The sequence below is a fragment of the Elephas maximus genome, chromosome 24 (assembly GCF_024166365.1).
Source record: "Elephas maximus indicus isolate mEleMax1 chromosome 24, mEleMax1 primary haplotype, whole genome shotgun sequence".
NCBI classification, from domain to species: Eukaryota; Metazoa; Chordata; class Mammalia; order Proboscidea; family Elephantidae; genus Elephas; species Elephas maximus.
Window position 1 is genome coordinate 19,769,337 of NC_064842.1, and position 27,577 is coordinate 19,796,913.

Below are 27,577 nucleotides of genomic sequence, written 5' to 3' on the forward strand. Positions count from 1 at the left end.
CTAAGAATGCAAAATGTTATTTTGTTTGAATGCCACAGTTACTTTAGTTTAAAAGTATCTCTTTCAAAGCCGCCTTTCTCTTCCTTCCCAGCAGTAGAGCTCTGGCAGTGAATTAAGGGGTCTAGGATTTGACGATACCGTGCCTAATTTCTGGTTCCAATCTGAAATTTAAAACAAAGTATGAGTCATTTTAAAAATACTGGCTCCTAAATTTTAATACATTGTCCTTTTAACAACAGTTATGCACAGTAACAAAATAATTTGTGGAATTTAATACAAAGAAATCTATTTAAAAGATGTGAAAAAAAGGTCTTAGTCAAAAGGTTATTTCTTTGATTCAGTCTCCAATTAAGAGGCATATTCTTAAATTATACCAAAATGTAAATAAAATGAAATAAATCACATGAATTTGCATTTTGATCCTGTATTATCCCAACCCTTTGAATCCTGCTGTATTGATGGGTCACTTTGTATCATCTTAGTATCGAATCAAAGTTGTTACCATGTTACCCATTGGAATTCACTAATGTCTTGGCCACAGTCACTGTCAATTCTGCTTACCTTAATGTAAGGCTCAAGGAAGGCGTACATCGAATATAGCAACTGTTGCATTGATGCTCAGTGAACCAAAGACTAGAGTGTTTCAATGATAGCACCACAACAAAAACTTTATTATGTACGGTGCCATACACTGTAGGTGTTTTACTTACATTAACTCTAATATTTTAGTAACTCTCAGAGGTGTGCTAATACTATCACCATCTCAAAGAAATTAACTTGTCCAGTTTCACACAGCTTATAAGAGGTGGGACCCACATTTGACCCAGGATCTTTCTGGATTTTGTTGTTAGACGAGGGACTCAGTGAGGAGTGGTCAGACTTGAGTCTGCTTCCTATGTATAACATTTATGCATTTTCTTCCTTCTATCCTGTATGCGGGAAAGTAGGAAAGTGGAAGTAGGAGCCTGGGAGCAACCCTCTAAATATTTCATCCTGCCTTCAGGCACAAACCCCCTACCCCAATTTGGCTGGTCCCAAGTGGCCCCTTGGAACGGCAAGTACACAGGAGATGTTAACCTGGGAACCAGACAAAGTTTCTCTCAGATTTAGGAGCTGTTGACTTGACTTACCAATCTTGTAAAATGGCAGAGAATAGTCTCTTTGATAAGTAGTTTCTTTATACCATGGTTCAGCAGGCTTTGAATGTCTTCGAAAATGAATATACTGAATGAGAGTTTGTTGGTCCAGTTGAGGCTGATAGTGACTTTTTCCCTTGGATGGAATTGTCAGGTCTATGAGAGGTCTAAATGAAAGTAGAAATAGCTTGTTAAACACCCAGTAGAAGGAAAACCTTCCATTGTCTGATCAGCTGAAATCCATTCCCCGGTAGTGGCCTTGAGGCTAACAAGACAGTATTGGCGAAACTCCATAGTTCCCAGGGGAGCCCTGGCAAAGTTGACAGTAGATGGCTCAGGGCATCCAGTGCCATTTTCCCCTTTAGCATCTCTCCTCCTCCCCAATAGACAAATCACAGAGAGCCACCTGAATTAAACCTTCTGTTGGATTTGCCAAGATCTCTCTGGTTCCCTTTCCTATTGTAATTTTGGTGGTTTGTCTGGTTTTCCCAAGTGAGCAATGCTTTCTTTTAGCCAGACTAACCACTACCATGTGTCTCAGAGTTTGATGAACCTGAAGTCTGTTTTAAATTTCCTGTACCCTCACCCATATTAGTACCCCTGAAAATCAAAGTAAAGAAGAATCAAACTATAATGATGAAGTATCTTCATACACTTGTGGGAGCAGATGTTGGTATAACCTGTTTAAGAAGTCTGGTGAAATGTACTAAGACCTTTGAAAGGTGCATACATTTTGTCCCAGCAATTCCAGCAGTAAGAGAAGTCCATGAAGACATGTGTTCATCCAAGTGTTCTTATGATAATAAAGAGGGTGGACGCAACCCTCATGTAAAGGAAAAAAAAAAGGGAATTATTTAGACGATGACACGCAACATATGTAGGAAGAGCATGCTCTCTCATTAAAAGAATTATAATTTTGGAAATGGAGAATAGTTCACAGTGTGTTACTAAGTTAAAAAAAAAGGGTTCAATTGAATTGTACGTTTTAAATGGGTGAATTGTATGGTATGTGAATTATCTTAATAAAGTTGTTACCAAAAGTAGGTTTCAAAATACTGCCCCATCCTACTTTGATGTAGATCTAGAAGATTCTGCATAATTATCTCTGGGTGGTGAGATTAGGGGTGATTTTCAATTCTTTTTTAATTACCAATGTTTTCTAAATGTTGTAATAATTTTTTTTTTAACTTTAAGATGGATGGAATCAGCTGCTATCGATGTGAAAAATATTAAATCTTGACTGAGATTTAGGAACACCCAATCCCATCAAAGGAACTGGCATAGTTTTACATGATGGTATCACTGCGACCTAATCACACTTAAATGAGGTGACTGAAACTGCTGACTCATGATGAATTATATGTATTTGATTATCTGTAATGTGCCTTTTTAAAAGAAAGTATTAGCAAAAATGGAGTGGCTCTGCCTGAAGTTCAGAAAAAGCAAGGACAAGAATCTGGCAACGTGTGTGCTGGGCTGATGGGCGACAGCTGCTGAACGGGCAGAGGTGCTCTGTGTGGACAGGCATGGGAAGCATTGAAAACACCCACCCCCTCTATTTATTCTTATTTCATGCTCAACAAGTACTAGATTCTGTAGAATGGGTGCCTTAAAGGGTAGGTGGAGTACTCCTTTCACTACAAAAGTACGTCTCCTGCTGTCAATAACATAGTAGCTGCCTGGCGAGCAGTCAGTCTCTTGTGAGTTTGGGTTCTGTGCCACTGACAGCTTATGTGCCACTTAAGTGCCACTGAGAGCTCTGGCTTCTGAACCAGATCCTGGTGGCCACCCCTACCAATAAGCCTACTGAACTGCCAGCCAGCCTCTGCCTTTGCTTTGGGTATTTCTAGAGAACCAGGATGCTCTCTCTTTTCAAATAATGTATCAGTGTTCTTCTGAAGACAAGACTATCACTCAAAAGAGGAACCCTAATACTAAAAACATCAAGTTCGTGGAGCAATATATTGGGGGAAGGTAAACTATTAGAAACCTATCAAATTAAGCCATGACAACAATTCCTAAATTTAGGACCGGTCCCAAGAGCTGCATTATTTCCTGTGTTTTGTTTTGAACTAGAAGCTTAATAAACTTGTAGCCTGACATCTACATTTAGTTTTCCTCTTATGACTCATCTTGGGCAGGCACAAGCCTTGTCAGAGTCAGGTAGAGGTTCTCTGTAATCCAGCCGTCCCCTGGTGTGAGAACTGATACGCGGGGTCCGGGGGGAGGAGTGGGGTGGGGAGGAGGGCTGTCAGTTCACCTGGGCCATGAGCACCTCTGGCAGTGGGTTCTGTCATTTCGTTTCTTGCCTATCCTCTGGCAGAGAATATGACCCTAATAAGAGTTAATATGAGGATGTGTTTGAATTAGAACAAAGAGTCTTGAACTGGGAGTCAGAAAATAGGGTAGATTCAAGTCTCAGCTTGTACACCCACTGTGCGACCTCAGCCAAGGTGCTTCACTTCTCTGGGCTACATTTCATTCATCTAATTGAATCATAATGGCCTCTAAAACTACTTCCAGTTTAATCTATTAAGTTTAGACTGTGTTATGTGGTAAAATTTATATAACGTACATTTTTACATGTACAAGTCAGTGGCATAATTAATGTTCACCATGCTGTGCAACCATCACTGTTACCCGTTTCCAAATTTTTTTCATCACCTCAAACAGGAACTCAGTACCCCTTAAGCAATGCCTCCTCAAATCCCGCTTCTACCTGCCCCTGGTCACCACTAATAAACTTTGGTCTCTATGCATTTGCCTGTTCTCAATGTATTCCCCCCTCCCCCTGCCTTTTTTCTTTTATCATTCTAAATGTGGTAAAATTCGTGGAAATTAAGATTTAAGAATGTGTGTCACCTGGATGATCTCTTTGCACTATAATCAAAATGGAATCTTGCAATCTGTCCCGGGTAATAGCCTCGAAGGTCCTTTCCTTGATGAACAATATATATGCTAGCGGGGAAAGTAAGAAGGGAAGAAAGAAGCAATTATTACAATCAGTTCTTTAGAGAAGAATCCACCACCACCATTATTGGACTCCGACTCATGGCAATCCCGTGAGTGTCAGAGTAGAACTGTGGTCCGCAGAGTTTTCAATAGCTGACTTTTCGGAAGTAGAATACCAGCCACTAAGTTTAGGTGGAATGATGAATTAGAACTTAGTATTTCACAACCCTTAAGCCATTAGGATATTTGATGGGAAACTTTACAATGACAGGATTAATCTTGTGAACTAAACCCAGTGCCGTTGAGTCAAGTCCGACTCATAGCGACCCTATAGGACAGAGTAGAACTGCCCCATAGAGTTCCCAAGGAGCACCTGGCAGATTCGAACTGCTGGCCTCTTGGTTAGCAGCCGTAGCACTTAACCACTATGTCACCAGGGTTTCCAATCTTGTGAAAGAGCACTCTAAAACTGAGGCACTTGGCAGAACTAAAATGGCTGACACGTATCTGGATTGGATTCCATTTTGTTTTAAACCCTGGCTGCTACTTGTAAAGTATGAGCCCTACTTTTGGTTAAACAAGTCTCATTTTGCAAACAAATGTGGTTGTACTTGCTTGGCTATGAATTCAGGAAGTGTGTGCAGACTGTTGGGGGGAGGGGAGGGGAATGCTTGCCCTCAGGAAGAATGCATTTGAAAACAGATTAACCAGTGTGAAGAAAAGTCTGTTTGTAGTTGCAGCCTTCAATAGAATTATCATTTTCTCCATGCAGAGTTGGTGTTTTTCACACTTTTGACAATCTGCAACCACTAATCAGTTCATCTTAGGATAAAAAGTGAGATAACTAAATATTATGTGATAAAATATGAAACACATAGCTCCATCTAGGTAGTATTCTTGCCAAAAGAATTGAATCTAATTAAGGCTTTATTTAGATCTACCTCCCAGATTGTAAGACATCAGGGAACAGCAGATAGAGGAACAATTTAAATGATACCACAAGAAAGCAACAGATGTCCAGAATGTGGGTCATTCCACAACACAGCTGACCGCATTTCTTCAGAATCAAGTCAAGAGAGAAGAAAGGCTGGGATTGCAAGGGGAAGAAGACTGCTCTGGATTAGAAGATACTTAGTGTAAGTATCAGCCCTGGTGGTATAATGGTTAAGTGCTATGCTGCTAACCAAAAGGTCCGCCAGGCACTCCTTGGAAACTCCATGGGGCAGTTCTATTCTGTTCTATAGCGTCACTATGAGTCGGAATCAACTTGATGGGCAACAGGTTTGGTTTTTTTTTTTTTTTGGTTTGGTAGCATAGCTATCAATGGTAGCATGAGGACATTGTTTTGATCCTGATTAGAATAAACCATGAAAGACATTTATGATAGTTGGGGAAATTTTAATATAAACAGGATTTTAGATGAAATTAAGAAAGTTCTGTTAACTTTGTTAGGTGTGATAATGGCCTTATGATTATGTACCAAAGTGTTATTTTTGAGATTCATTGTGAGAAATGGCTTTAATACTCCTGGAATCCAGATTTCTGGCTTTGATGGAGGCTGGGGTCACCCACCTGGGCCATTATCCTTTTGAACCTTGAGACTTGAAGAAAATAAAGTCATTTTGAAGTCAAACAATAAATCCGTTGCTGTCGAGTCAATTCCATCTCATAGTGACCCTGTAGGACAGAGTAGAACTGCCCCAGTTTCCAAGGAGCGCCTGGTGAATTCGAACTGCTGACCTTTTGGTTAGCAGCTGTAGCTCTTAACCACTATGCCAACAATAGTTTAAATACAGTAAAAACCAGTTTGCCTTAGGCATTGGGCTCTTTGGAAGAATCATCTATGTAGTCAGTTTCCAGGAACAGAAGCCCTAAGGTCCGACTAGAAGTTGCATTTTAGGGTAAATTGTTATCATATAAATACTGTTCTGGCCCCTTTTCCAGGGCAATACCGATAAGATGTGTGGTATAAGAATTCTGGAAGTTCTTTTCATCTTCAGGACATTTTTGACTCCCTAGTCAAAACGTTACCCTGATTTTCAAATCGTATATTAAATAAACCAATCAATTTCTATTATTGGATTAATATGATTTTTGTTTTAACAATGGGAAATATTTTGGGGGTAAAATAACATGTCAGGTGTTAGCTTTGAAATATTAGAAAAAAAGAACTAAGAGGATATATAAAACCAGTGGGACGAATTGTGGAAATGGATAAATGGGAGTTCATTATTCTACTTTCTCTATGCTTAAAAACTTGCATAATAAAAAGTTTTTTAAAAATACGGTAATTAAATATATAAGATCGTTGGTAGTGCAAACAGTTTGTGCTCCACTACTAACTGAAAGGAGCTGTGGTGCTGCAGTGGTTAAGAACTCAGCTGCTAACCAAAAGGTCGGCAGTTCAAATCCACCAGCTGCTCCTTGGAAACCCTATGGGGCAGTTCTACTCTGTCCTGTAGGGTCGCTATGAGGCAGAATAGACTACGGCACCTAACAATGACAAGAACACTAACTGAAAGATTGGAGGTTTGAACCCTCCCAACGATACCACAGAAGAAAGGCCTGGCAATCTGCTTCCATAAAGATTACAGTTAAGAAGACCCTGTGGAGCAGTTCTACACTGTAGCACACAGGTTGTCCTGAGTCAGAATTGACTGAACACCAATGGGTTTGGTTTGGTTTTAATTAAATATGTAAAGGCTGAAAATGATGAAGTACTATTACGAAAAAAACACAAGGTGCTTGTAAGCCCAGAAAAGGGACTTCTAGCCTTGCAGGGAGGGCTGAGATGTGAGGAAGTTTTGAAGCATAAATATGAATCGAGGAGGTGGAGAAGGGCATAGATGTGAGATGGGTTTGTACCACTGGAATATAGTGGTGTCAAGGGAGACCAGGCTAGAGGATAATGGTGCTGAGACATTTACATTTTGAAATACATCTTATTTTACAATAAATTACTTTTCCTTTTATGTTATAGCGACAGCATTCTGTTGATAATTTAAAATATTGTGTACAGTCGGGTTGTATTATTTATAGATTTTATTTCAAAAGAATAACAGGGACACTACGAAATATTACAAAAAAGGGGGCATTGTGTCCAAAAGGTTGAGAACCACTAATGTAGGTGATAGGAAAGCTTTGTAAAATTTTAAGATTGGTGACATGATGCAATTTTTATTTTAGAAAAATTTTCTCTGGTGGCAACATGGAAAACAAAGTTGAAGACAATATGACTGGAAGTATAAAGACTGGTTGGGAGGTGATTGTAATAATTTATGTGGAAAATGTTGAAGCCCTGAACTCTACAGTGGGAATATGGATAGAGCATAGGGGACTGATTGAAGACATTTTAGAAGATAGGGTTGATGGCAAAAGAAAGGGAAGGGTCCAAGACAGTATCTAGGCTTCTGGCTTGGGACGAATTCCCCAGGAGAGGAAACATAGGAAGGTGAATATTTTGGATGATGACTTTAGAGGCTGTGATGCTTGGATACTTGGGGTATTTTGGATCTTCCATTCCATTCCATGCAGATTCTGAACACTCAGTAAGGCAATAAGAATTCATAGAAAAGGAGAAAGTAGCACACAGCTTTGCATAAAGAAATCTTGAAAGAAAGGCCTGGCAATCTACTTCCAAAAAATCAGTCATTGAAAACCCTACAGTTCTACTCTGACACACCTGGGGACTTCATGAGTTGGAGTTGACTAGATGGCCAACTGGATTTTGAATAGTTTGTTGCTTAATAAACACATGTTAGTTGGTGAATGGAAACTTGAACTTCACCTTCAGGTCAACCAGTATATATTGATTTCACACAATGTACCCTTTACTCCAGTGGGTTCTGCAGATACAAAGCTGAATAAGAAATAGTCCTTCTCTTCAAAATGCTCTTATGTGCTGAAATAGAGATCTGAATAAAGGATCCATGAGGCACAGAAGAGGAAGGGGTGTTTAGGGGTTGGACAGGCAAAGAGGATGAGAAAGAGATTCCAGGTAAGGGGGATTATAGAATTCAAGGCAGGGACGGCGTTGGGATCAGAGTGGGAGTATTTGGGGGCTAGGAAAAAGGTCTGGATGTCTACCCAGAATGAAAAGCAGGTGCTGACAGGGCAGTCCCATCTCTGTGCGTACAGGATCTCCAGGAGCTCTGACTTTCAGAAAAACCACAGGCTGTCTGGGCCTGCCCAGTGGCTAGGATAATATGACTGAGCCCTGGATAGTCAATAACAGTGGGGGATGAAGTCATAAGAAGGAGAGGAATTTGGCAGAATTATGGGGAACAAATGACAGCTCTGAATGCATGGGAGTGGAAGACGGATTTCTTAGGCATCTACCCAGTTTCTGAAGAATTGCCTTGGAAAGAATACACTAGGACCATGTTACAGTTTGCTAAAAATCCACCTGAAGTTCTAAAATGACACTCTGGTTTCTCACAGTTGCTATGCTCTTTCCAGTTGGCTGTGTTTGACCATGGAGGCTTCATTGCATGCATACAACAAATACCTGCTGAGTACAGGAATGAGTAAGACAAGCAGGGCTCCTTACAAGCAGTCTGTAAAAAATGTTTAAGAATGGAGAACCCCTCACCAGCACCAAGGAACACTCCCTCACCCCAATACCTCTGGGAGTATCTCTTGGCAGATTTTGGCCCCTGAGTGGAGAGAGAGTGGGAAAGTGTAAGAAGGTGGGTTTTGGAGGGAGGTGGGGAGGGACAGATGGAGAAGGGGAGAGGTTTGAAGAACGAAAGAATGGCAAACTTTGCCTCCAACTCTTCGGGCAGTTCTTCCACACTCCCTTAGGTGGGCTTCATCTCAAGCATGAGAAAGCTCTCAAGTAAGAGGTAAAAATTTCAGTTTCATGGAAGATGATTTTACTGCATAAGTGGAACTGAGTAGCCTGGTAAGTCAGCCAGTCTTCCAAGAGGCCGCATGTACTAGCCTCCCCTGTGGGAGGTTGAGTGTGAGGAAAAACCAACTAATGCCTGTGAAGCATGGGCCAGCCCTCCCACATGGCTAAGGAACCCTCCCATGAACTCTGCTCAGACACATTCTATTGACTTGGCTTTCAAGATTCTTGAATAAGTGGTAGAAAGACTTCTTTGCTTGGGTCAGGGCAGGCAGCCCAGCTCTGTCTGATTCCACTGTACATTATTTACCAGGGCCTGATGACAGCTTGGCTCTTTGAGGTGATATATTCAGTCCACACAAGAGCAAACCTGTCCCCTGGCAGGGTGAATGTAACCAGAGCAGAAACCTCAGACAAGATTCAATGTGCACAGGTGAGGTCAGAAGCATTTGTCCACCAAGAGCCTGAGCCCATGGCTTAAGGCATCCTGTATTCCTATTACTATGCTCTACTCTGTTGTGTCTTATGCTTCACAAAGCCTTTTTTACAGAAATTACCTCATTTAATTTTTGCAGTCACTTTGCAAGGTAAATACTGGCACACTTATATAAAAGAGTGGAGTCCCTTCCGGGACAGAGCTAAAGAAACATGTAGAACAGAATTCAAAGTCACAAAAAAAGGCCAGACTTACTGGTCTGACAACACTGGAGAAACCCTAAGAGCATGGCCCCGGAAACCCTTTTAACTCAGTACTGAAGTCACTCCTGAGGTTCACTCTTCAGCCAAAGATTAGACAGGCCCATAAAACAAACAATAATATGCATAGCTCAAACATGTATATGAGACTAAATGGGCACACCAGCCCCAGGCCAAGGACAAAGAGGAAGGAGGGGACAGGGAAGCTGGACAAATGGAAATAAGGAACCCAAGGGCGAGAAGGGGAGAGTGTTGGCGCATTGCAGGGTTGGCAACCAACGTCACAAAACAATATGTGTATTAATTGTTTAATGAGAAACTAATTTTCCCTGTAAACCTTCATTGAAAGCGCGCGCACACGCACACACACACACACACACACATATTAACATAAGTAAAAAAAAAAATGGAGTCATTGGGTGGCTCAGATGATTAAGCGCTTGACTGCTAACCAAAAGGCTGGCAGTTTGAACTCACCTAGAGGCACCTTGGAAGAAGGGCCTGGTGATCTGCTTCTGAAAATCACAGCCATGAAAACCCTCTGGAGCACAGTTCTACTCTGCCCACATGGAGCTGACTCAGTGGCAATTGGTTTTGGTTTTATATAAAATAGTAGGCTGGAGGCTCAGAAAGGATAAGGGGACTTTCCTTTATCCAGCTAGTAAATGTCAGAGCCATGAGTCAAACCTATGTCTCTCAGGGTCATCTATGTGGATTTTAAAAACATTGATGGGAAGATCCAGAGGCAGCTGTAGGGAATAATATCCACTGCCAAAGAGTCAATTCTGACTCATAGCAGAGGTGAACTGCCCCCAAAGGGTTTCCAAGACTGTAATCTTTATGGAAACAGACTGCCACACCTTCCTCCTGTGGAGCAAGATGTATGTAGGATGATTTTTTCAAAAGACTTCAAAGCTCTGTGATTCTTCCATTAACAGGTATATAAGAAGTAGACATTGTATACCAAAGGAGTAGGAAAGGGAATAAAGACACTGCAGAGCTAGCCGGAAGCTGCTTTCAATCCAATAAAATAAACATTTATTGCAGGCTCTGATGTGCAGACACTAAAAATGATACAGTGATGCTAAATACTGTCTTTCCACCAAGAGTTCATAATTTAGTAGGGAAAACTATATTCAGGGGGTTAACTAATCATGCACATTGTGGCAAGTGCTAGACCAATTAGGAAACAGGCTCAGGAGGAATAAGATACTTAGCTAAGGTTATGAGCTAATGAGTGCAGAAGGGATTCAAATGTAGGACCACCAGGCTGTACTGGGTCTACAATACCTTCTCAAGGAAGGGGGGAGCCTCAGTTTCCTCATCAGTGCAATGGAGATGATGATACTATCATTTTGATGACTGAATGAGTGCCACCTATGAATGCACTTGGTAACAAATATCTGGTCTGTGTTAACTGTTGCTACCTTCTAGGAGGAGGAGCCCTGGTTAAGCACTCAGCTGCTAAATGAAACATCAGCGGTTCGAACCCACCAGTGGCTCCGTGGGAGAAAGATGTGGCAGCCTGCTTCCATAAAGATTACAGCCTCGGAAACCCTATGGGGCAGTTCTGCTTGAGTATGAGTCAAAACCGACTCGTCGGCCATGGGTATCATTCTAGGTGTAATGAACGGACTCCCACAGCTGCCTCTGGGTCTTTCCATCCATGTTTTTATAATCTACTTAAGACCCATTGCTGGTGAGTCAACTCCAAATCATGGCGATCCCATGTGTGACAGAGCAGAACTGCTCCGCATGATTTTCTTGACTCTAATCTTAATGCTAAGTGGGTTTAAACCACCAACCTTTAGGTGAGAAGTCGAGTGCAAACTGATAAGGCTGACAAAAAGTCTGTGTTTATCTTCCATATCACACTGAGTCTAACCCACTTAAAGTGGTCTTTTTAGAAGCATTCTGGGCTCCACAAACCAACCAACAAAACAGCCCTGCTCCTGAGTGACAGACCTTTGCTGTGTGTAGCCTGGGGATGGTTACCAGTTACTTGCATTTAACATGAAGCTTTTTAGGAGAATGTTTTGTAGTCATTACTATTTGTGAATCATTTAATATTTAATCTTATTAGGTGTCCTTACTGGTTGGTAATTCAGCTTTGTATAGACACCAAAGGTTAGGCATTTAAAGATTAATTGGACAAATGCTCATTCATTCAGAACAGCAGAAGGCAGGACCAGGTACTGTCAGTCACCAGGCCAAACCACAAATAAGTGACAGCAAAAGTTTTCTCATTCATTTTCCTCTATTCAACAAATATGTATAATGGGCCTGTTGTGTGGCAATCTGCTGAGGTTATGATAGTGAATAGCAGATAAAGGCAAAAAAGCCCCAGCTTTGGGAAGTTAATAACCTTCACTTGGTAGTGCTGAGAAAGAAAGGCCTGGCAACCTGCTTCTGTAAAAATTAATGAAAACTCATTGATGTTGAGTCGATTCCAACTCATAGCAACTCCATAGGGTTTCCAAGGCTGTAAAACTCTACAGAAGGAGGCTGCCACCTCTTTCTCCCACAGAGACACTGGTAGTTTCAAAACATCTACCTTTTGGCTAGCAGTCAAGTGCTTTAACAACTGTACCACCAGGACTCCTTGTAAAGACTACAGACCAAAAAAAAAAAAAAAAACCCTATGGAGCAGTTCTACTCTGTAACACACACTCGGAATCAACTCAGTGGCAATGGGTTTGGTTCTAGTGATTAAGAGCACAGACAGAAAGAAACCAGTGGGTTAGAATCCCATCCCTGCCAATTACTCGTAGTGGGATCTTGATGCAGCCACTTAACCTCCCTGTGCCTTCGTTTCTTTCTTCATCTGTGACTCACAGTTGTTGTAAATATTAAATTAATTAATACTGTTTGGCATACAGTAAGAACTGCATAAGTGTTAACTATTATCATTCCAGTGGTAGAGATGGACAGAAATGAGGAAACAAGTAAAATAAATGGAAATCGTGATAAGTGCTATAGAAACCAAAAAGGTGCTGGATAGTAGAGGTGGAGAGGCAGGAGAGTAGAAAAGGGCCCACTCTAGCCAGGGCAGTCAAGGCCTAGTTCTCTGAATAGTTGATAACACCTGAGACATGCTGGGTGAAAAGGGTTAAGACCACGAGTTGCTGTCAAGTCAACTCCGACTCCTTTTGACCCCATGTATGTCAGAGTAGAACTGTGCTTCACAGAGTTTTCAACAGCTGCTTTTTTGGAAGTAGATCACCAGACCTTTTTTCTGGGACATTTCTGGGTGAACTTGGACCTCCAACCATTTGGTTAGCAGCTGAGTGCGTTAACTGTTTGCACCACCCAGAAACCCGAAAAAGGGGTTAGTTAAGCAAAATATAGGGGGCAAATGAGGTGGCAGGGATAGGGAGAAAGAGAGGTATCCAGGTAAAGGAACAGTATGGGCAAAAGCCCTGCAATTGAGACAAGGTGACCTACTGAAGGAATTGAAAAAACAAAATGGAGAATAAGAGAAGGAGAAACAGGCCAGAGCCAGTTCATGCAGGGTGTCATAGGCTGTAGCAATGAGCTGGGATTTTATGTTAAGTACAGCAGGTTGTTGGGTTTTGTGCAATGAAGAGTCATGATCTAATTTACATTTTATTAGCACACCCTGGAGAATGGGTTGTAGGAAGACAAGAGTGGAGGTTGTTGTAAATGAGTAGGGGAGAGACAATGATAAGCTGACGAAGTGGTGGCAGTGGAGAAGGAGAAACATATTCAGAATGGAAACCTATCATGAAGGTAGAATGGACAGAACTTGCTGATGGACTGGACCCACTCCTGTGGGCAAGGTTAGGGAAAGGCATGGGTAGGCGAAGATCTGCCTCACAGTAAGTGAAGGGTGGGGCAACAAGTCTAGTTCAGGTGTGGGGGTGAAGCTGGAGCTATTACACAGAGCTGGGTCCAGCCCAGCTGTAGGACTTTAGTGGGCCATAGTGCCCACCCTGTTCCACCCAACCCTCAGGCTCCCCACAAGCTGGGTCAGGCTTATTGCTTTGACTTGGTTCCAGTGAGCTCCAGGCAACAGCAGACAAAGGAGGTCTTTCATTTTCCTAAGGAGATCAGAGAAGTTTAATAGGCAAACTGTGGACAAAACAGATCTCAAACACATACAGGAAGACCAAGGGCTTATGGGGAGGGAGGAATCAGGAGATACCAGAACTAATCCTTGATCTTCTCCACCCCACTTCCTTTTCATGTGGATTACAGGAAGGGAAGAAGCTCTGTACTTTCTCTGAAAAGAGGACTCTTGAAGGCATTCAGGAGCACAAGTATCTTTTCATTCACTGTCTATTTCAGTAATTTTTAGGAGCAAAAGGATTTATCTTTGTTTTAAAAAACATTGTTAGCAGATAAGAACTGCTTTAGGTGAAGGGAAGGACAACACTCAATACATGGAAGGTCAGCTCAACTGGACTGGACTGGACCAAAAGCAAAGAAGTTTCCAGGATAAACTGAATACTTCAAAGGTCAGCGGAGCAAGGGCGGGGGTTTGGGAACCATGGTTTAAGGGGACTTCTAAGTCAATTGGCAAAATAATTCTATTATGAAAACACTCTGCATCCCACTTTGAAATGTGGCGTCTGGGGTCTTAAATGCTAACAAGCGGCCATCTAAGATGCATCAATTGGTCTCAACCCACCTGGAGCAAAGGAGAATGAAGAACGCCAAGGTCACATGACAACTAAGAGCCCAAGAGACAGAAAGGGCCACATAAACCAGAGACCTACATTATCCTGAGACCAGAAGAACTAGTTGGTGCCTGGCCACAATCGATGACTGCCCTGACAGGGAACACAACAGAGAACCCCTGAGGGAGCAGGAGATCAGTGGGATGCAGACCCCAAATTCTCATAAAAAGACCATACTTAATGGTCTGGCTGTGACTAGAGGAATCCCGGTGGTCATGGTCCCCAAACCTTCTGTTGGCATAGGACGGGAACCATCCCCGAAGACAATTCATCAGACATGAAAGGGACTGGACAGTGGGTGGGAGAGAGATGCTGATGAAGAGTGAGCTAATTATATCAGGTGGACACTTGAGACTGTGTTGGCATCTCCTATCCGGAGGGGGGATGGGAGGATAGAGAGAGTTGGAGGAGAGACTGGAAGGGTTGACTCATTAGGGGGAGAGCAAGTGGGAGTAAGGAGTAAGATGTATATTAACTTATATGTGACAGACTGACTTGATTTGTAAATGTTCACTTGAAGCTCAATAAAAGTTAATAAAAAAAAAACATTGTTAATATAACAAAATACTAAAATAAACTTGAGGTTTGTTCCCTGCCCTGTAGCATTACCCAGGAGAGTCAAATCTGTGAAGCTAATATACTACAAGATGCTGACCCCAAAGTCACAGTGTGAAGATTGCTGTCACAGGTTCATACTTCCAAATCTCTGCAGCTCTGGAATGGGTGGGGAGTTAGGGTAGGGTTAGGATTTAAAGGCTGTTATCCTTGCTCTCAGATATGACAAAATAAAACATCTAGGGAAGAGAGCGGAACAAGATGATGAAGTGAGTGGACACTCCCATTTACTCCCCCAGCAACTAACCCACTGAACAATGAATAAAAACAAGCACAAACTGAGATCTCAGAACTCTGGACAGCAGCTGAGGTGTTGGAGAGTCAGGGTGAATCCAGAAGCGGGGAAGAGGAGGAGTGGGGACATCACAGAGGGAAGGAAAACCTACCTGCTAACATCTGGAGCACTTGATCATCACAGCCATTTTGGAATGGGGTTGCTCAACACCCCAAAAAGGGAGCACAGAAAAGGAGCTAATCTGAGGAAGTTATAACCCAATTTTTTATGGTGGTGAGACTGCCCATGGGAAGGGGGAAAAAGAGACCATGGTGCTGTGAGAGAGTACTGTTGAATCTTGCCGAGGCCAAAGATGGACAGGCGCTAGGACCAGGAGGAACTGTAAGGGCAGCAGGGTGAGGGGTATACTTCAGATAGATGGGCAATACAGAGAGAAATAACTGGTTCCCTGCCCACAGTGTGACACTGTGGGAAAGCCTATGTAGAGGCACCGGTGAAGAAATACATAGAGAACCCCAACCTTCACCAGAGAAAAGCTAAGCCCATCTGCTTTTGTCTGCATCTGCTACCAGCTAAACCCCTCTCCCCACTGCCCCCCCACCGCCCGCCATGCATGCATATTGAATTCCAGAGATCAGGCATCTAGGACTCCTGAATCAGCACTGAAACCTAAGGATAAGAGTGGCCTTTAGTGGTTCTCAGGAGAAGATACCAAGCCCACTGCCGCTGGGTTGATTCTGACTAAGAGCAACCCTTTGGGGTGGAGCAGAACTGTCCTGTGAGGTTCCCGGGGCTGTGAGTCTTTGAGGGCTGTCACATATCTCTCCTGTGGAATGGCTGGGGAGTGTGGGCCCTGGCCTTTTGGTTGGTATTCGGGTGCTTGGCCGCTGCACCAGCGGGGTGCCCAATCAGAAGCTTTCCCCACAAAAACCAGAATACAAAATTTAAAGTAAAAAAAAAAAAAAAGATAACCAAATGGCCCACCAATTTCATTAAATAAAAAATAGTAAAACATATAAAATCACAAGAGAAGCAGGACCAGTTAAAAGCAAAATATGAAGAAGAGGATATTCCTCTTATGGAGACCAGGCTAATAGAAAAAAATGATAATTTTCAGGCTATGGTGCTAAACATGTTTGAAGAAAGCAAAAAAAATCACATAGAAAACAAACTAGGAGAGATCAGGAAACAAATGAAGGAACTCAACAAGCAAATTGAAAACGTCAAAAAACAAACACACAAAACAAAGAGAACTACTAGAACTGAAGAATAGAGGAACTGAATTAGAAAAAGCAAAAGAAACACTCCAACAACAGAGTAGACTTGCTCTTGGATAGGAAGACTTAACATTGTAAAACTGTTCTACCAAAAGTCATCTATAGATACAAGGCAATTCCAATTCAAATTCCAACAACATTTTTTAATGAGATGGAGAAACAAATTACCAACTTCACATGGAAGGGAAAGAGGCCCCAGATAAGTAAAGCATTACTGAAAAAGAAGAACAAAATGGGAGGCCTCACTCTACCTGATTTTAGAACCCATTATACAGCCACAGTAGTCAAAACAGCCTGGTACTGATACAACAACAGATACATAGACCAATGGAACAGAATTGACAATGCAGACATAAATCCATCCACATATGAGCAGCTGATATTTGATAAAGGCTCAAAGTCAGTTAAATGGGGAAAAGATAGTATGTTTAACAAATGGTGCTGGCATAACTGGATATCCATCTGCAAAAAAATGAAACAAGACCCATACCTCAAACCATGCACAAAAACGAGCACAAAATGGATCAAAGGCCTAAATCTAAAATCTAAAATGATAAAGATCATGGAAAAAAAAAATAGGGACAACATTAGGAGCCTTAATACATGGCATAAACAGTATACAAAACATTACTAACAATGCAGAAGAGAAACTAGATAACTGGGAACTCCTAAAAATCAAATACCTATGCTCATCCAAAGGCTTCACCAAAAGAGTAAAAAGACTACCTACGGACTGGGAAAAAGTTCTTAGCTGTGACGTTTTTGATCAGCATCTGATCTCTAAAATCTACGTGATTCTGCAAAAACTCAACTGCAAAAAGACAAATAACCCAATTAAAAAATGGGCAAAGGATATGAACAGGCTCTTCACTAAAGAAGACATTCAGGTAGCTAACAGATACGTGAGGAAATGCTCACAATCATTAGCCATTAGAGAAATGCAAATCAAAACTACAATGAGATTCCATCTCACTCCAACAAGGCTGGCATTAATTCAAAAACACAAAATAATAAATGTTGGAGAAGTTGTGGAGAGCCTGGAACACTTACACACTGCTAGTGGGAATGTAAAATGGTACAACCACTTTGGAAATCAATTTGGCACTTCCTTAAAAAACTAGAAATAGAACTACGATTTGATCTAGCAATCCCACTCCTTGGAATATATCCTAGAGAAATAAGAACCTTTACATGAACAGATATATGTGCACCCATATTCATTGCGCACTGTTTACAATAGCAAAAAGATGGAAGCAACCAAGGTGTCCATCAATGGATGAATGGATAAATAAATTATGGTATATTCACACAATGGAATACTATGCATCAATAAAGAACAGTGATGAATCTGTGAGACATTTCATAACATGGAGGAACCTGGAAGGCATTACGCTGAGTGAAATTAGTCAGCTGCAAAAGGACAAATATTGTATAAGATCACTATTACAATAACTGGAGAAATAGTTTAAATAGAGAAGAAAATATTCTTTGATGGTTATGAGGGGGGAGGGAGAGGGGTTTTCAGTAATTAGATAATAGATAAGAATTATTTTAGGTGAAGGGAAAGATAACACAATACAGGCAAGGTCAGCACAACTGGACTAAACTAAAAGCAAAGACATTTCCTGAATAAACTGAATGCTTCGAAGGCCAACATAGCAAGGGTGGGGGTTTGGGGACCATGGTTTCAGGGGACATCTAAGTCAATTGGCATAATAAAATCTATTAAGAAAACATTTTGCATCCGACTTTGGAGAGTGGTGTCTGGGGTCTTAAACACTAGAAAGAAGCCATCTAAGATGCATCAATTTGTCTCAACCCACCTGGAGAAAAGGGGAATGAAGAACACCAAAGACACAAGGTAATTATGAGCCCAAGAGACAGAAAGGGCCACATAAATCAGAGACTACATCAGCCTGAGACCAGAAGAACTAGATGGTGCCTGGCTACAACCAACGACTGCCCTGACAGGGAACACAACAGAGAACCACTGAAGGAGCAGGAGAGCAGTGGGATGCAGACCCTAAATTCTCATGAAAAGACCAGACTTAATGGTCTGACTGAGACTAGAAGGAACCCCGAGGTCATGGTCCCCAGACCTGCTGTTAGCCCAAGACAGGAACTATTCCCAAAGCCAACTCTTCAGACAGGGATTGGACTGGACTGTGGGATAGGAAATGATACTGGTGAAGAGTGAGCTTCTTGGCTCAAGTAGACACATGAGACTATGTGGGCAGCTCCTGTCTGGAGGGGAGATGAGAGGGCAGAGGGGGTCAGAAGCTGGCTGAATGGACATGAAAATAGAGAGTGGAGAGAAGGCGTGTGCTGTCTCATTAGGGGACAGCAATTAGGAGTATATAGGAAGGTGTATATAAATTTTTGTATGAGAGACTGACTCAATTTGTGAACTTTCACTTAAAGCACAATAAAAATTGAAAAAAAAGCAATAGAGTAGAGCAGACGGAAGATAGAATAAATGAACTAGAAGACAAAATAGCTGAATTTATCAACTCTCAAGAGAAAGAAAAGAACCAAGAAAAGCGAAAACACCCGATTGGAAATATGGGATTCAATTAAGAAATTTAACATTAGAATGGAAACCCTGGGGGTGCAGTGGTTAAGTGCTACAGCTGCTAACCAACAGGTCGGCAGTTCAAATCCACCAGGTGCTCCTTGGAAACTCTATGGGGCAGTTCTACTCTGTTCTATAGGGTCACTATGAGTCGGAATCAACTCGATGGCAGTGTTTTTTTTATTTTTTTAATATTAGAATTACTGGAATCCCAGAGCACCATGACAACAATAAAGGCATAGAAACAATTTTCCAAGAGATAATCAGAGAGAATTTCCCAGAACTGAACAGAGAAACAAGCCTGCAAATACAGGAAGCTACATGAACCACAATTAGAAGAAACACACTAAAAAAATCCCTTTATCCTAAAAAAATTCTTGAAAACCAAAGAGAGAGAATTCGGAAAGCAGGAAGAGAAAAACACAATATAATATACCAATGATCTTTCATAAGAACCAGTGTGAATTTCTCCCCAGAAACTCTAGAGACCAGAAGACAATGGAACAACCTATATAAAATGTTGAATGAAAACAATTGCCAACCAAGAATTCTTTACCTAGCCAAGTTGTCATTCAAAAATGAGGGGGAAATCAAGCCATTCCCAAACAAACAGAAGCTCTGGGAATTTGCCACTACCACTCCAGCTTTACAGATATTACTCAAGGGAGTACTCCCAATGTAAAGGCAAAACCATTAAACGAATACACGCATCTATACACATAAAAAAAAAAAAGAGAGAGAGAGATATCAAAAAAATGCAACGACACGGGCAATTTCAGGAAATAAATTCAATAATTAAACCCTACAAACAATACAACATCAAGTTTGTAAGAAATAAGTACAAAGTAAACTTACCGAATATAGGTTGTATATTGATGTTAATGGAGACACACCAACCGAAATGGGGGAGAGTGGAGCATATCAGGAGTAGACTTATTATGTTAAGGTTGTATGTTAATTGTTGCTCATATGCTGAACATTATTGCACTTTTAAGTTGTATAATGTAATATATGTGGTAACCACTGAGAAATAACACTCAGAAGAAGGAAGAAAGCAAAAAGGCTCATCACAAGAAAGCAGCCAAATACAAACAAAAATAGAAAAAAATCAGAATAAAAAAATGAAGATATGAAACACTCAAAAAACACATGGCAAATGAGTGAGGTAGATACTTAGTTTTCATTAATAACCTTAAAGGTAAATGGCCTACACACTCCATGCAAAAGGCAGGGGTTAGGAGAATGGATAAAAAACACAATTCATCCTTCTGCTGTGTACAAGAAACAGACCTTAGACATAAGGGCACAAACAGAGAGAAAATAAAAGGATGGAGAAAAATATTCCATGCAACCAGTAAACAAGAAAAAGCAGGGGTGGTCATACTGATATCAGATAAAACGGACTTTAAATCAAAATCTATTATGAGAGATAAAGAAGGACGTTACGTAATAATAAAAGGGTCAATCCAGCAGAAGACAGCAATTATGAGTATACACGCACCTAGGAGCAATGCTCCAAAATACATAAACAAACACTGACTAGTATGAAAGAAGAAATATACCACAACTCCATAATAATATTAGGGGACTTCGACACACCACTTTCACTTACAGACAGAGCATCTAAAAAGAAGATCACTAAGGACATTGAGAACTTAAATAAAACCCTAAGTCAACTGAAGCTAACAGACATATATAGAACATTCCAATCAGCACCAGAACAAAACATTCTTCTCTAGTGTACATGGACTATTTTCCAGAATAGATCATATGCTAGGACACAAAACAAGTCTCAACAAATATAAAGATACTGAAATCATAAAAAGAGTCTTCTCTGGCCATAATGGTTATGAAGCTAGAAATCAACAACAGGAAAAATAAGGGGGGGGGCGGGGAACATGGAAACTAAATAATACACTACAACTACTGGGTCATAGAAAAAATAAAAAGTGAAAAAATTCCTAGAATCAAACAAAAATGAAAACACAACATTTCAAAAGCTTTGGGACACAGCAAAAGAAGTACTCAGAAGGTAATTTACAGCAGTAAGTGCCTACACTAAAAAAGAAGCAAGATCCAAAATCATTAACTTAAAACGACAACTTGAACAAATAGAAAAGCAAGAGCAAAAGAGGCCAAAAGCTACCAGAAAAAAGGAAGTAATGAAGATCAAGGGACAAATAAAACAGGAAAACAATAGACAGCATCAACAAAACCAGAAATTGGTTTGGAACGATCAATAATATAGACAAACCCCTGGTAGACTGACAAAAGAAAAAACCAGAAGAGGCAAATAACCAAATAAAGAAACGAAACTGGTGACATTACATCCAATCTAACAGAGATTATATATTATTACCTATAAACCCAAAACCAAACCCAGTGCCGTCGAGTCGATTCTGACTCTTGGCGACCCTACAGGACAGAGTAGAACTGCCCCCATAGAGTTTCCAAGGAGCGCCTGGCGGATTTGAGCTGCCAACCCTTTGGTTAGCAGCCGTAGCATTTAACCGCTACGCCACCAGGGCTTCCATTATTACCTATAACTATAAAAAATTATACCCCAACAAATTTGAGAAAATCTACTTGAAATGGACAAATTCCTAGAAACACACTACCTACCCAAACTAACACAAACAGAGGTAGAAAATTTAAAGACCCATTACAAAAGAAGAGATTGAAGATGTCATCAAAAAACTGCCAACAAAAAAATGCCCAGGACCAGATGGCTGTTGTTGTTAGGCGCTGTCTGGTGGGTTCTGACTCATAGTGACCCTATGTACAACAGAACGAAACACTGCCCAATCCTGCATCATCCTCAAAATCGTTGCTGTGTTTGAGCACATTGTTGCAGCCGCTGTGTCAATCCATCTCCTTGAAGGTCTTCCTCTTTCCCACTGACCCTCTACTTTACCAGGCATGCTGTTCTCCTCCAGGGACTAGTTCCTTCTGATAACATGTCCAAAGTACTGAGATGAGTCTCCCTATCCTCGCTTCTAAGGACCATTCTGGCTGTACTTCTTCCAAGACAGATTTGTTCATTCTTCTGGCAGTCCATGGTATATTTGATAACCTTTGTCGATACCATAATTTGAAGACATCAATGCTTTGGTCTTCCTTACTCACTGTTCAGCTTTCACACGCACATGAGGCGACTGAACATATCACGGCTTAGGTCATGTGCACCTTAGTCCTCAAAGTGCCATCTATGCTTAGCACTTTGAAGAGGTCTTTTGCAGCAGATTTGCCCAATGAAATACGTCGTTTGATTTCCTGACTGCTGCTTCCATGGGCATTGACTGTGGATCCAAGTAAAGTGAAATCCTTGACATTGATTGTTTCTCCATTTATCATGATGTTACTTATTGATCAGTTGTAAGGATTTTTGTTTTCTTTATGTTGAGGTGTAATCCATACTGAAGGCTATAGTCTTTGATCTTCATCAGTAAGTGCTTCAAGTCCTCTTGGCTTTCAGCAAGCAAGATTGTGTCATCTGCATATCACAGGTTGTTTAATGAGTCTTCCACCAATCCTGATGACACATTCTTCTTCATATAGTCCAGCTTCTTGGATTACCTGCTCAGCATACAGACTGAATAAGTGTAGTGAAAGGATACAATTTTGAAGCACACATTTCCTGACTTCAAACCATGCAGTATCCCCTTGCTCTGTACAAATGACGGCCTCTTGGTCTATGTACAGCTTCCTCATGAGCACAATTAAGTGCTCTGGAATTCCCATTCTTTACAAAATTATCCATAATTTGTTATGATCCACAGAGTCAAATGCCTTTGCATAGTCCATAAAACACAAGTAAACATCTTTCTGGCTTTCTTTGCTTTCAGCCAAGATCCATCTAACATGAGCAATGATATCCTTCATTCCACGTCCTCTTCTGAATCTAGCTTTAATTTCTGGCATTTCTCTGTCAATGTACTGCTGCAAATGCTTTTGAATGATCTTTAGCAAAATTTTATTTGGGTATGATATCAATGATATAGTTTGATAATTTTAGCATACTTTTGGATAACCTTTCTTTGGAGTGGGCACGAATATGTATCTCTTCCAGTCGGCTGGCCAGGTAGCTGTCTTCCAAATTTCTTGGCATAGACAAGTGAACACCTCCAGTGCTGCATCCGTTTGTTGAGACATCTCATTTGGTATTGTGTCAATTCCTGGAGCCTTGTTTTTGCCAATGTTTTCAGTGCAGCTTGGACTTCCTCTTCAATACCATTGGTTCTTGCTCATATGCTACCTCCTGAAATGGCTGAACATCAACCAATTCTTTTTGGTTTGGTATGGTGATTCTGTGTATTACTTCCATCTTCTTTTGATGCTTCTTGCATTATTCAATACTTTGCCCACAGAATCCTTTAAAAACGGAACTTGAGGTTTGAGTTTTTTCTTCAGTTCTTTCAGCTTGAGAAATGTCAAGCATGTTCTTCCCTTTTGGTTTTCTAACTCCAGGTCTTGCACATTTCATTATAATATTTTAATTTGTTTTCTTGAACTGCCCTTTGAAATCAGCTCTTTTAGTTCATCACTTCTTCCGTTTGCTTTAGCTACTCTGTGTTCAAAAGCAAGTCTCTTGATGTGTCTCCTGACATTCATTTTGGTCTTTTCTTTCTTTCCTGTCTCTTTAATGACTTTTTTCTTTCTTCATGTGTGATGTCCTTGATGTCATCCCACAACTTGTCTGGTCTTCAGTGATTAGTGTTCAATGCATCAAATCTATATTCTTGAGATGGTCTCTAAATTCAGGTGGTATATACTCAAGGTTGTATTTTGGTTCTGGTGGACTTATTTTAATTTTCTTCAGCTTCAATTTGAACTTGCTTATGAGCAATTGATGGTCTGTTCTGCAGTTGGCTCCTGGCCTTGTCCTGATGGGTGATACTGAGTTTTCCATCATCTCTTTTCACAGATGTGGTCAGTTTGATTCCTGTGTATTCCATCCAATGAGATCCATATGTATAGTCACCATTTATGTGGTTGAAAAAAGGTATTTGCAAGGAGTAAGTCAATAGACTGGCAAAAATCTACCATGCAATCTCCAGCATCATTTCTATCACCAAGGCCGTATTTTCCAACTATGGATTCTTCTTCATTTCCAACATTCTCGTACCAGTAATTATCATTGCATCTTGATTGCATGTTTCATCAATTTCAAACTGCAGAATTTGGTAAAAGTCTTCAGTTTTCCCATCCTTGGCATTAGTGGTTGGTGTGTAAATTTGAATAATAGTTGTATTAACTGGTCTTCCTTGTAAGCATATGGATATTATCCTACCACTGACAGCGTTGTACTTCAGGATAGATCTTGAAATGTTCCTTTTGACAATGAATGCGATGACACTTCTCTTCAATTTGTCATTCCCGGCATAGTAGACCATATGATTGTCTGGGTCAAAATGAACAATACCAGTCCATTTCAGCTCACTAATGCCTAGAATAACAATCTTTATATGTTCCATTTCATCTGTGATGACTTCCAATTTTCCTAGAATCATACTTCATATGTTCCATGTTCTAATTATTAATTGATGTTTGCAGCTGTTTCTTCTCATTTGAGTTGTGCCAAACCAGCAGGTGAAGGTCCCGAAAGCTTTACTCTATCCACGTCATTAAGGTCGACTCTACTTTGAGGAGGCAGCTCTTCCCCAGTCATATTTTGAGTGCCTTCCAACCTGAGGGGCTCATCTTCCAGCACTATATCAGACAGTGTTCTGCTGCTATTTATAAGGTTTTCACTTGCCAATATTTTCAGAAGTAGACTGCCGGGTCCTTCTTCTTACTCTGTCTTAGTCTAGAATCTCTACTGAAGCCTGTCTAACATGTGTGGCTCCGCTGGTATTTGAAATACCAATGTGATCACTTCCAACATCAGAGCAACACACAAGCCACCACATTACGACAAACTGACAGATGCGTGGTGGAATGGAATACTATTGTCCTCATATGCTTGACTTATTTCGCTTAGCATTGTGCTCTCCAGGTCCGTTCACATTATAAAATGTTTCACAGACTCATCATACTGTTCTTTTTGCCTGTACTCAGTAGTAGCAGTAATGGAATACTACACAACCATAAAGAACAATGACGAGCCTGTGAAACATATAATACGTATAGACCTGGAGGGCATGATGCTAAGTGAAATAAGTCAAGCATATAAGGCAAATATTGTATGATCCCTCTTATAAATGGAGAAGAATAGACATGTTCAGAGAGACCGATGCTCATTGGTGGTTACCCGGGAGTGGGGAGGGAGGGGAAGTACGCTTTAGATTGATGCAACCTGTTATTTTTGGTGGTGGGAAAAGTGGCACCAAATGTGGGTGTAGTAAGCACAGCACAACTAAAGTAAAAATGAGTGTTTGAGCACATATGGATGAGTATGGGCATATTGGTATTTGGGTAGGTGCAGGTGTGTACATAGGTGAGAACAGATAGAAATACCTATAGGTACATGTAAATGCAAATATGTGGGTACAGGCACATAAATTCATTGAAGACACAAATATGGACACTCCTTGGACATAACCAAACACCCTCCAAGATTGGTTTTCTGGATTTGAAAGCTTAGGACCATGATATCACACAGCTCAGTTAATTGGCATGAATCATGATCTGCGCCTTAGTAAAGTGAGTAGCATATGATTTCTTAAAAGCTTGCAACCTATTGTCTAAGACACAGCTATGGGTCTCTACTCAGCAGGAGCAAAACAGTAAGAAGGTAACCAAAAGCTCCGAGAAGAAACAAGTCTACATGAGCCACGATATCATCTATCCTGAGACCAGAAGAAGCATAACTGTGGAGCATAACTCAAATTCTTAAAAAAAGAAAAAAAAAGTTTTTCAGACAAACTGGAACAGCAGGGAACAGAGGAATCCCTGAATCTATTGCCCGGACATACTCACTTTTTAAACTTAGAACAGAGACTATCCCCTGAGATCACCTTTTAGCGAAATAGAGTGGCACACAAATAAAGAAAATTACCTGTTAAAATCGGTGCTTTGCATAAAAACCATTGTATGAGGCCATATGGTCAACAATTACTCAAAAGGAAAGATGAGAAGATAAGGGGACAGGGAGAAGAGAGCACTGGAAATGGAACAAACAGAACGCAATTAAAGAGAATGTTGACACGCTGTGATAAATGTAATTAATGTCAGTGAACAATTTGTACGGAAACTATCAAACGGGAACCGAACGTGCTGTGTAAACTTTCACCAAAAACTCAATAAAATATTAACAAAAACATATCTAGGGCATCTTATGCTTGTGTTATAGGTGAATTTAAATAGTGAAAATTTTCTTAGTTGCTGTCTGTGTGATCACCTCTCATTGCAGAAGTACTGGAGTGTTTTGTTTTGTTTTGTTACCCCAAAACCAGGCAAACCAAACCCTTTGCCACCAAGTTGATTCGGACGCATGTCAATCCCATGTTATAGAGTAGAACTGGCCCATAGGGTTTTCTTGGGTGCAATCTTTATGGAAGCAGATCTCCAGGCTTTTCTCCTGTGGTACTGCTGGCTGGGTTTGAACAGCCAACCTTTTGATTAGTAGACAAGTGCAAACCGCTTGCGCCACTCCAGGACCTTGCTTTACCCCAAGCAGAAAGAAAAAAGATCCCACCTAAAATTTGTGCTTGGGTCCTTCATGCATCTTGCTAAACCCCTCCTCAAACAAAAACCAATATCCTTCCAATCTTTTTGGTAATTTACAGTTGACTGTGTGTAGAGTTTCCAAAACTGAGGTACCTGGCATGCCTAGGGTGGCTGGCTCAGGTATAGAGGCTTAACTCTATTTTGTGACTTCTGCTTCTGTATTCCTGAGAAGGTAACCTTGACTTCCTCATATGCATAGGGCTCTGGGTCCCTGGCTGGTTGAAACCAGCAGACAGACTTCTTCCCATTCATATGCATATGACCTTGGAACTCTGGTTGGGCAGAACCAGCAGGCCCCGGCTATGTATCAATCATCTTGTGACTATCTTGTAAACTCCCCCCTTACTTAAACAAACCAATCCAAATAGCCCATATTTGTGTTTCCAACCAATTACAGTAAAGCCCCTGCTGTGAGTTGTCCTGCCTCCTGCTTACCTAATCTTGCAACTTCCAATCAGAATGTTGTATTTTACCTCATAAAAATGGCTCTATAACTCCTATTTTGGAGTGCTGGTTTTCATTCTGTGAGATCCAATGTGTCCCCAGCTTGAGCTGCCTTTGCTCTCAGTAAATCTCTTTACTTTCATTTTAAACAGAGTACATACACATTGTCACTTGATGACATCTGCTTTGTTTGGCTTCTGCCATGTGTGGAATCTTTTTTTTACAACTTTCCTTAAACCCAAAGAAGCCTCAGTAGAACTCTTCCGGCAGCCGTTGTCTCTCAGTCACGGAGCAGCCGGGAGAGCAACTCTAATTCCCTAGGTGCCTGTCTGCCTTGCTGCCGCTCTAGAATGCAGCAGCTCCTGGAAGAATGTTACCTGGGTGGGATGGTTGGACGGCGATCAATAAATTCTCGTAACTTGATGGCAGCCAT

At 41.0% G+C, this 27,577-nt stretch overlaps 1 protein-coding gene across 1 annotated transcript; it reads right to left on the minus strand.

Moving 5' to 3' along the window:
- Positions 1 to 38: 38 nt before the first annotated feature.
- On the minus strand, positions 39 to 27,577 carry C24H1orf100 (chromosome 24 C1orf100 homolog). Its single transcript, XM_049867931.1, is given in 5 exon segments — positions 39 to 83; positions 85 to 161; positions 1,131 to 1,207; positions 3,999 to 4,094; positions 27,522 to 27,577. Coding segments are annotated over 5 exon segments (351 nt in total).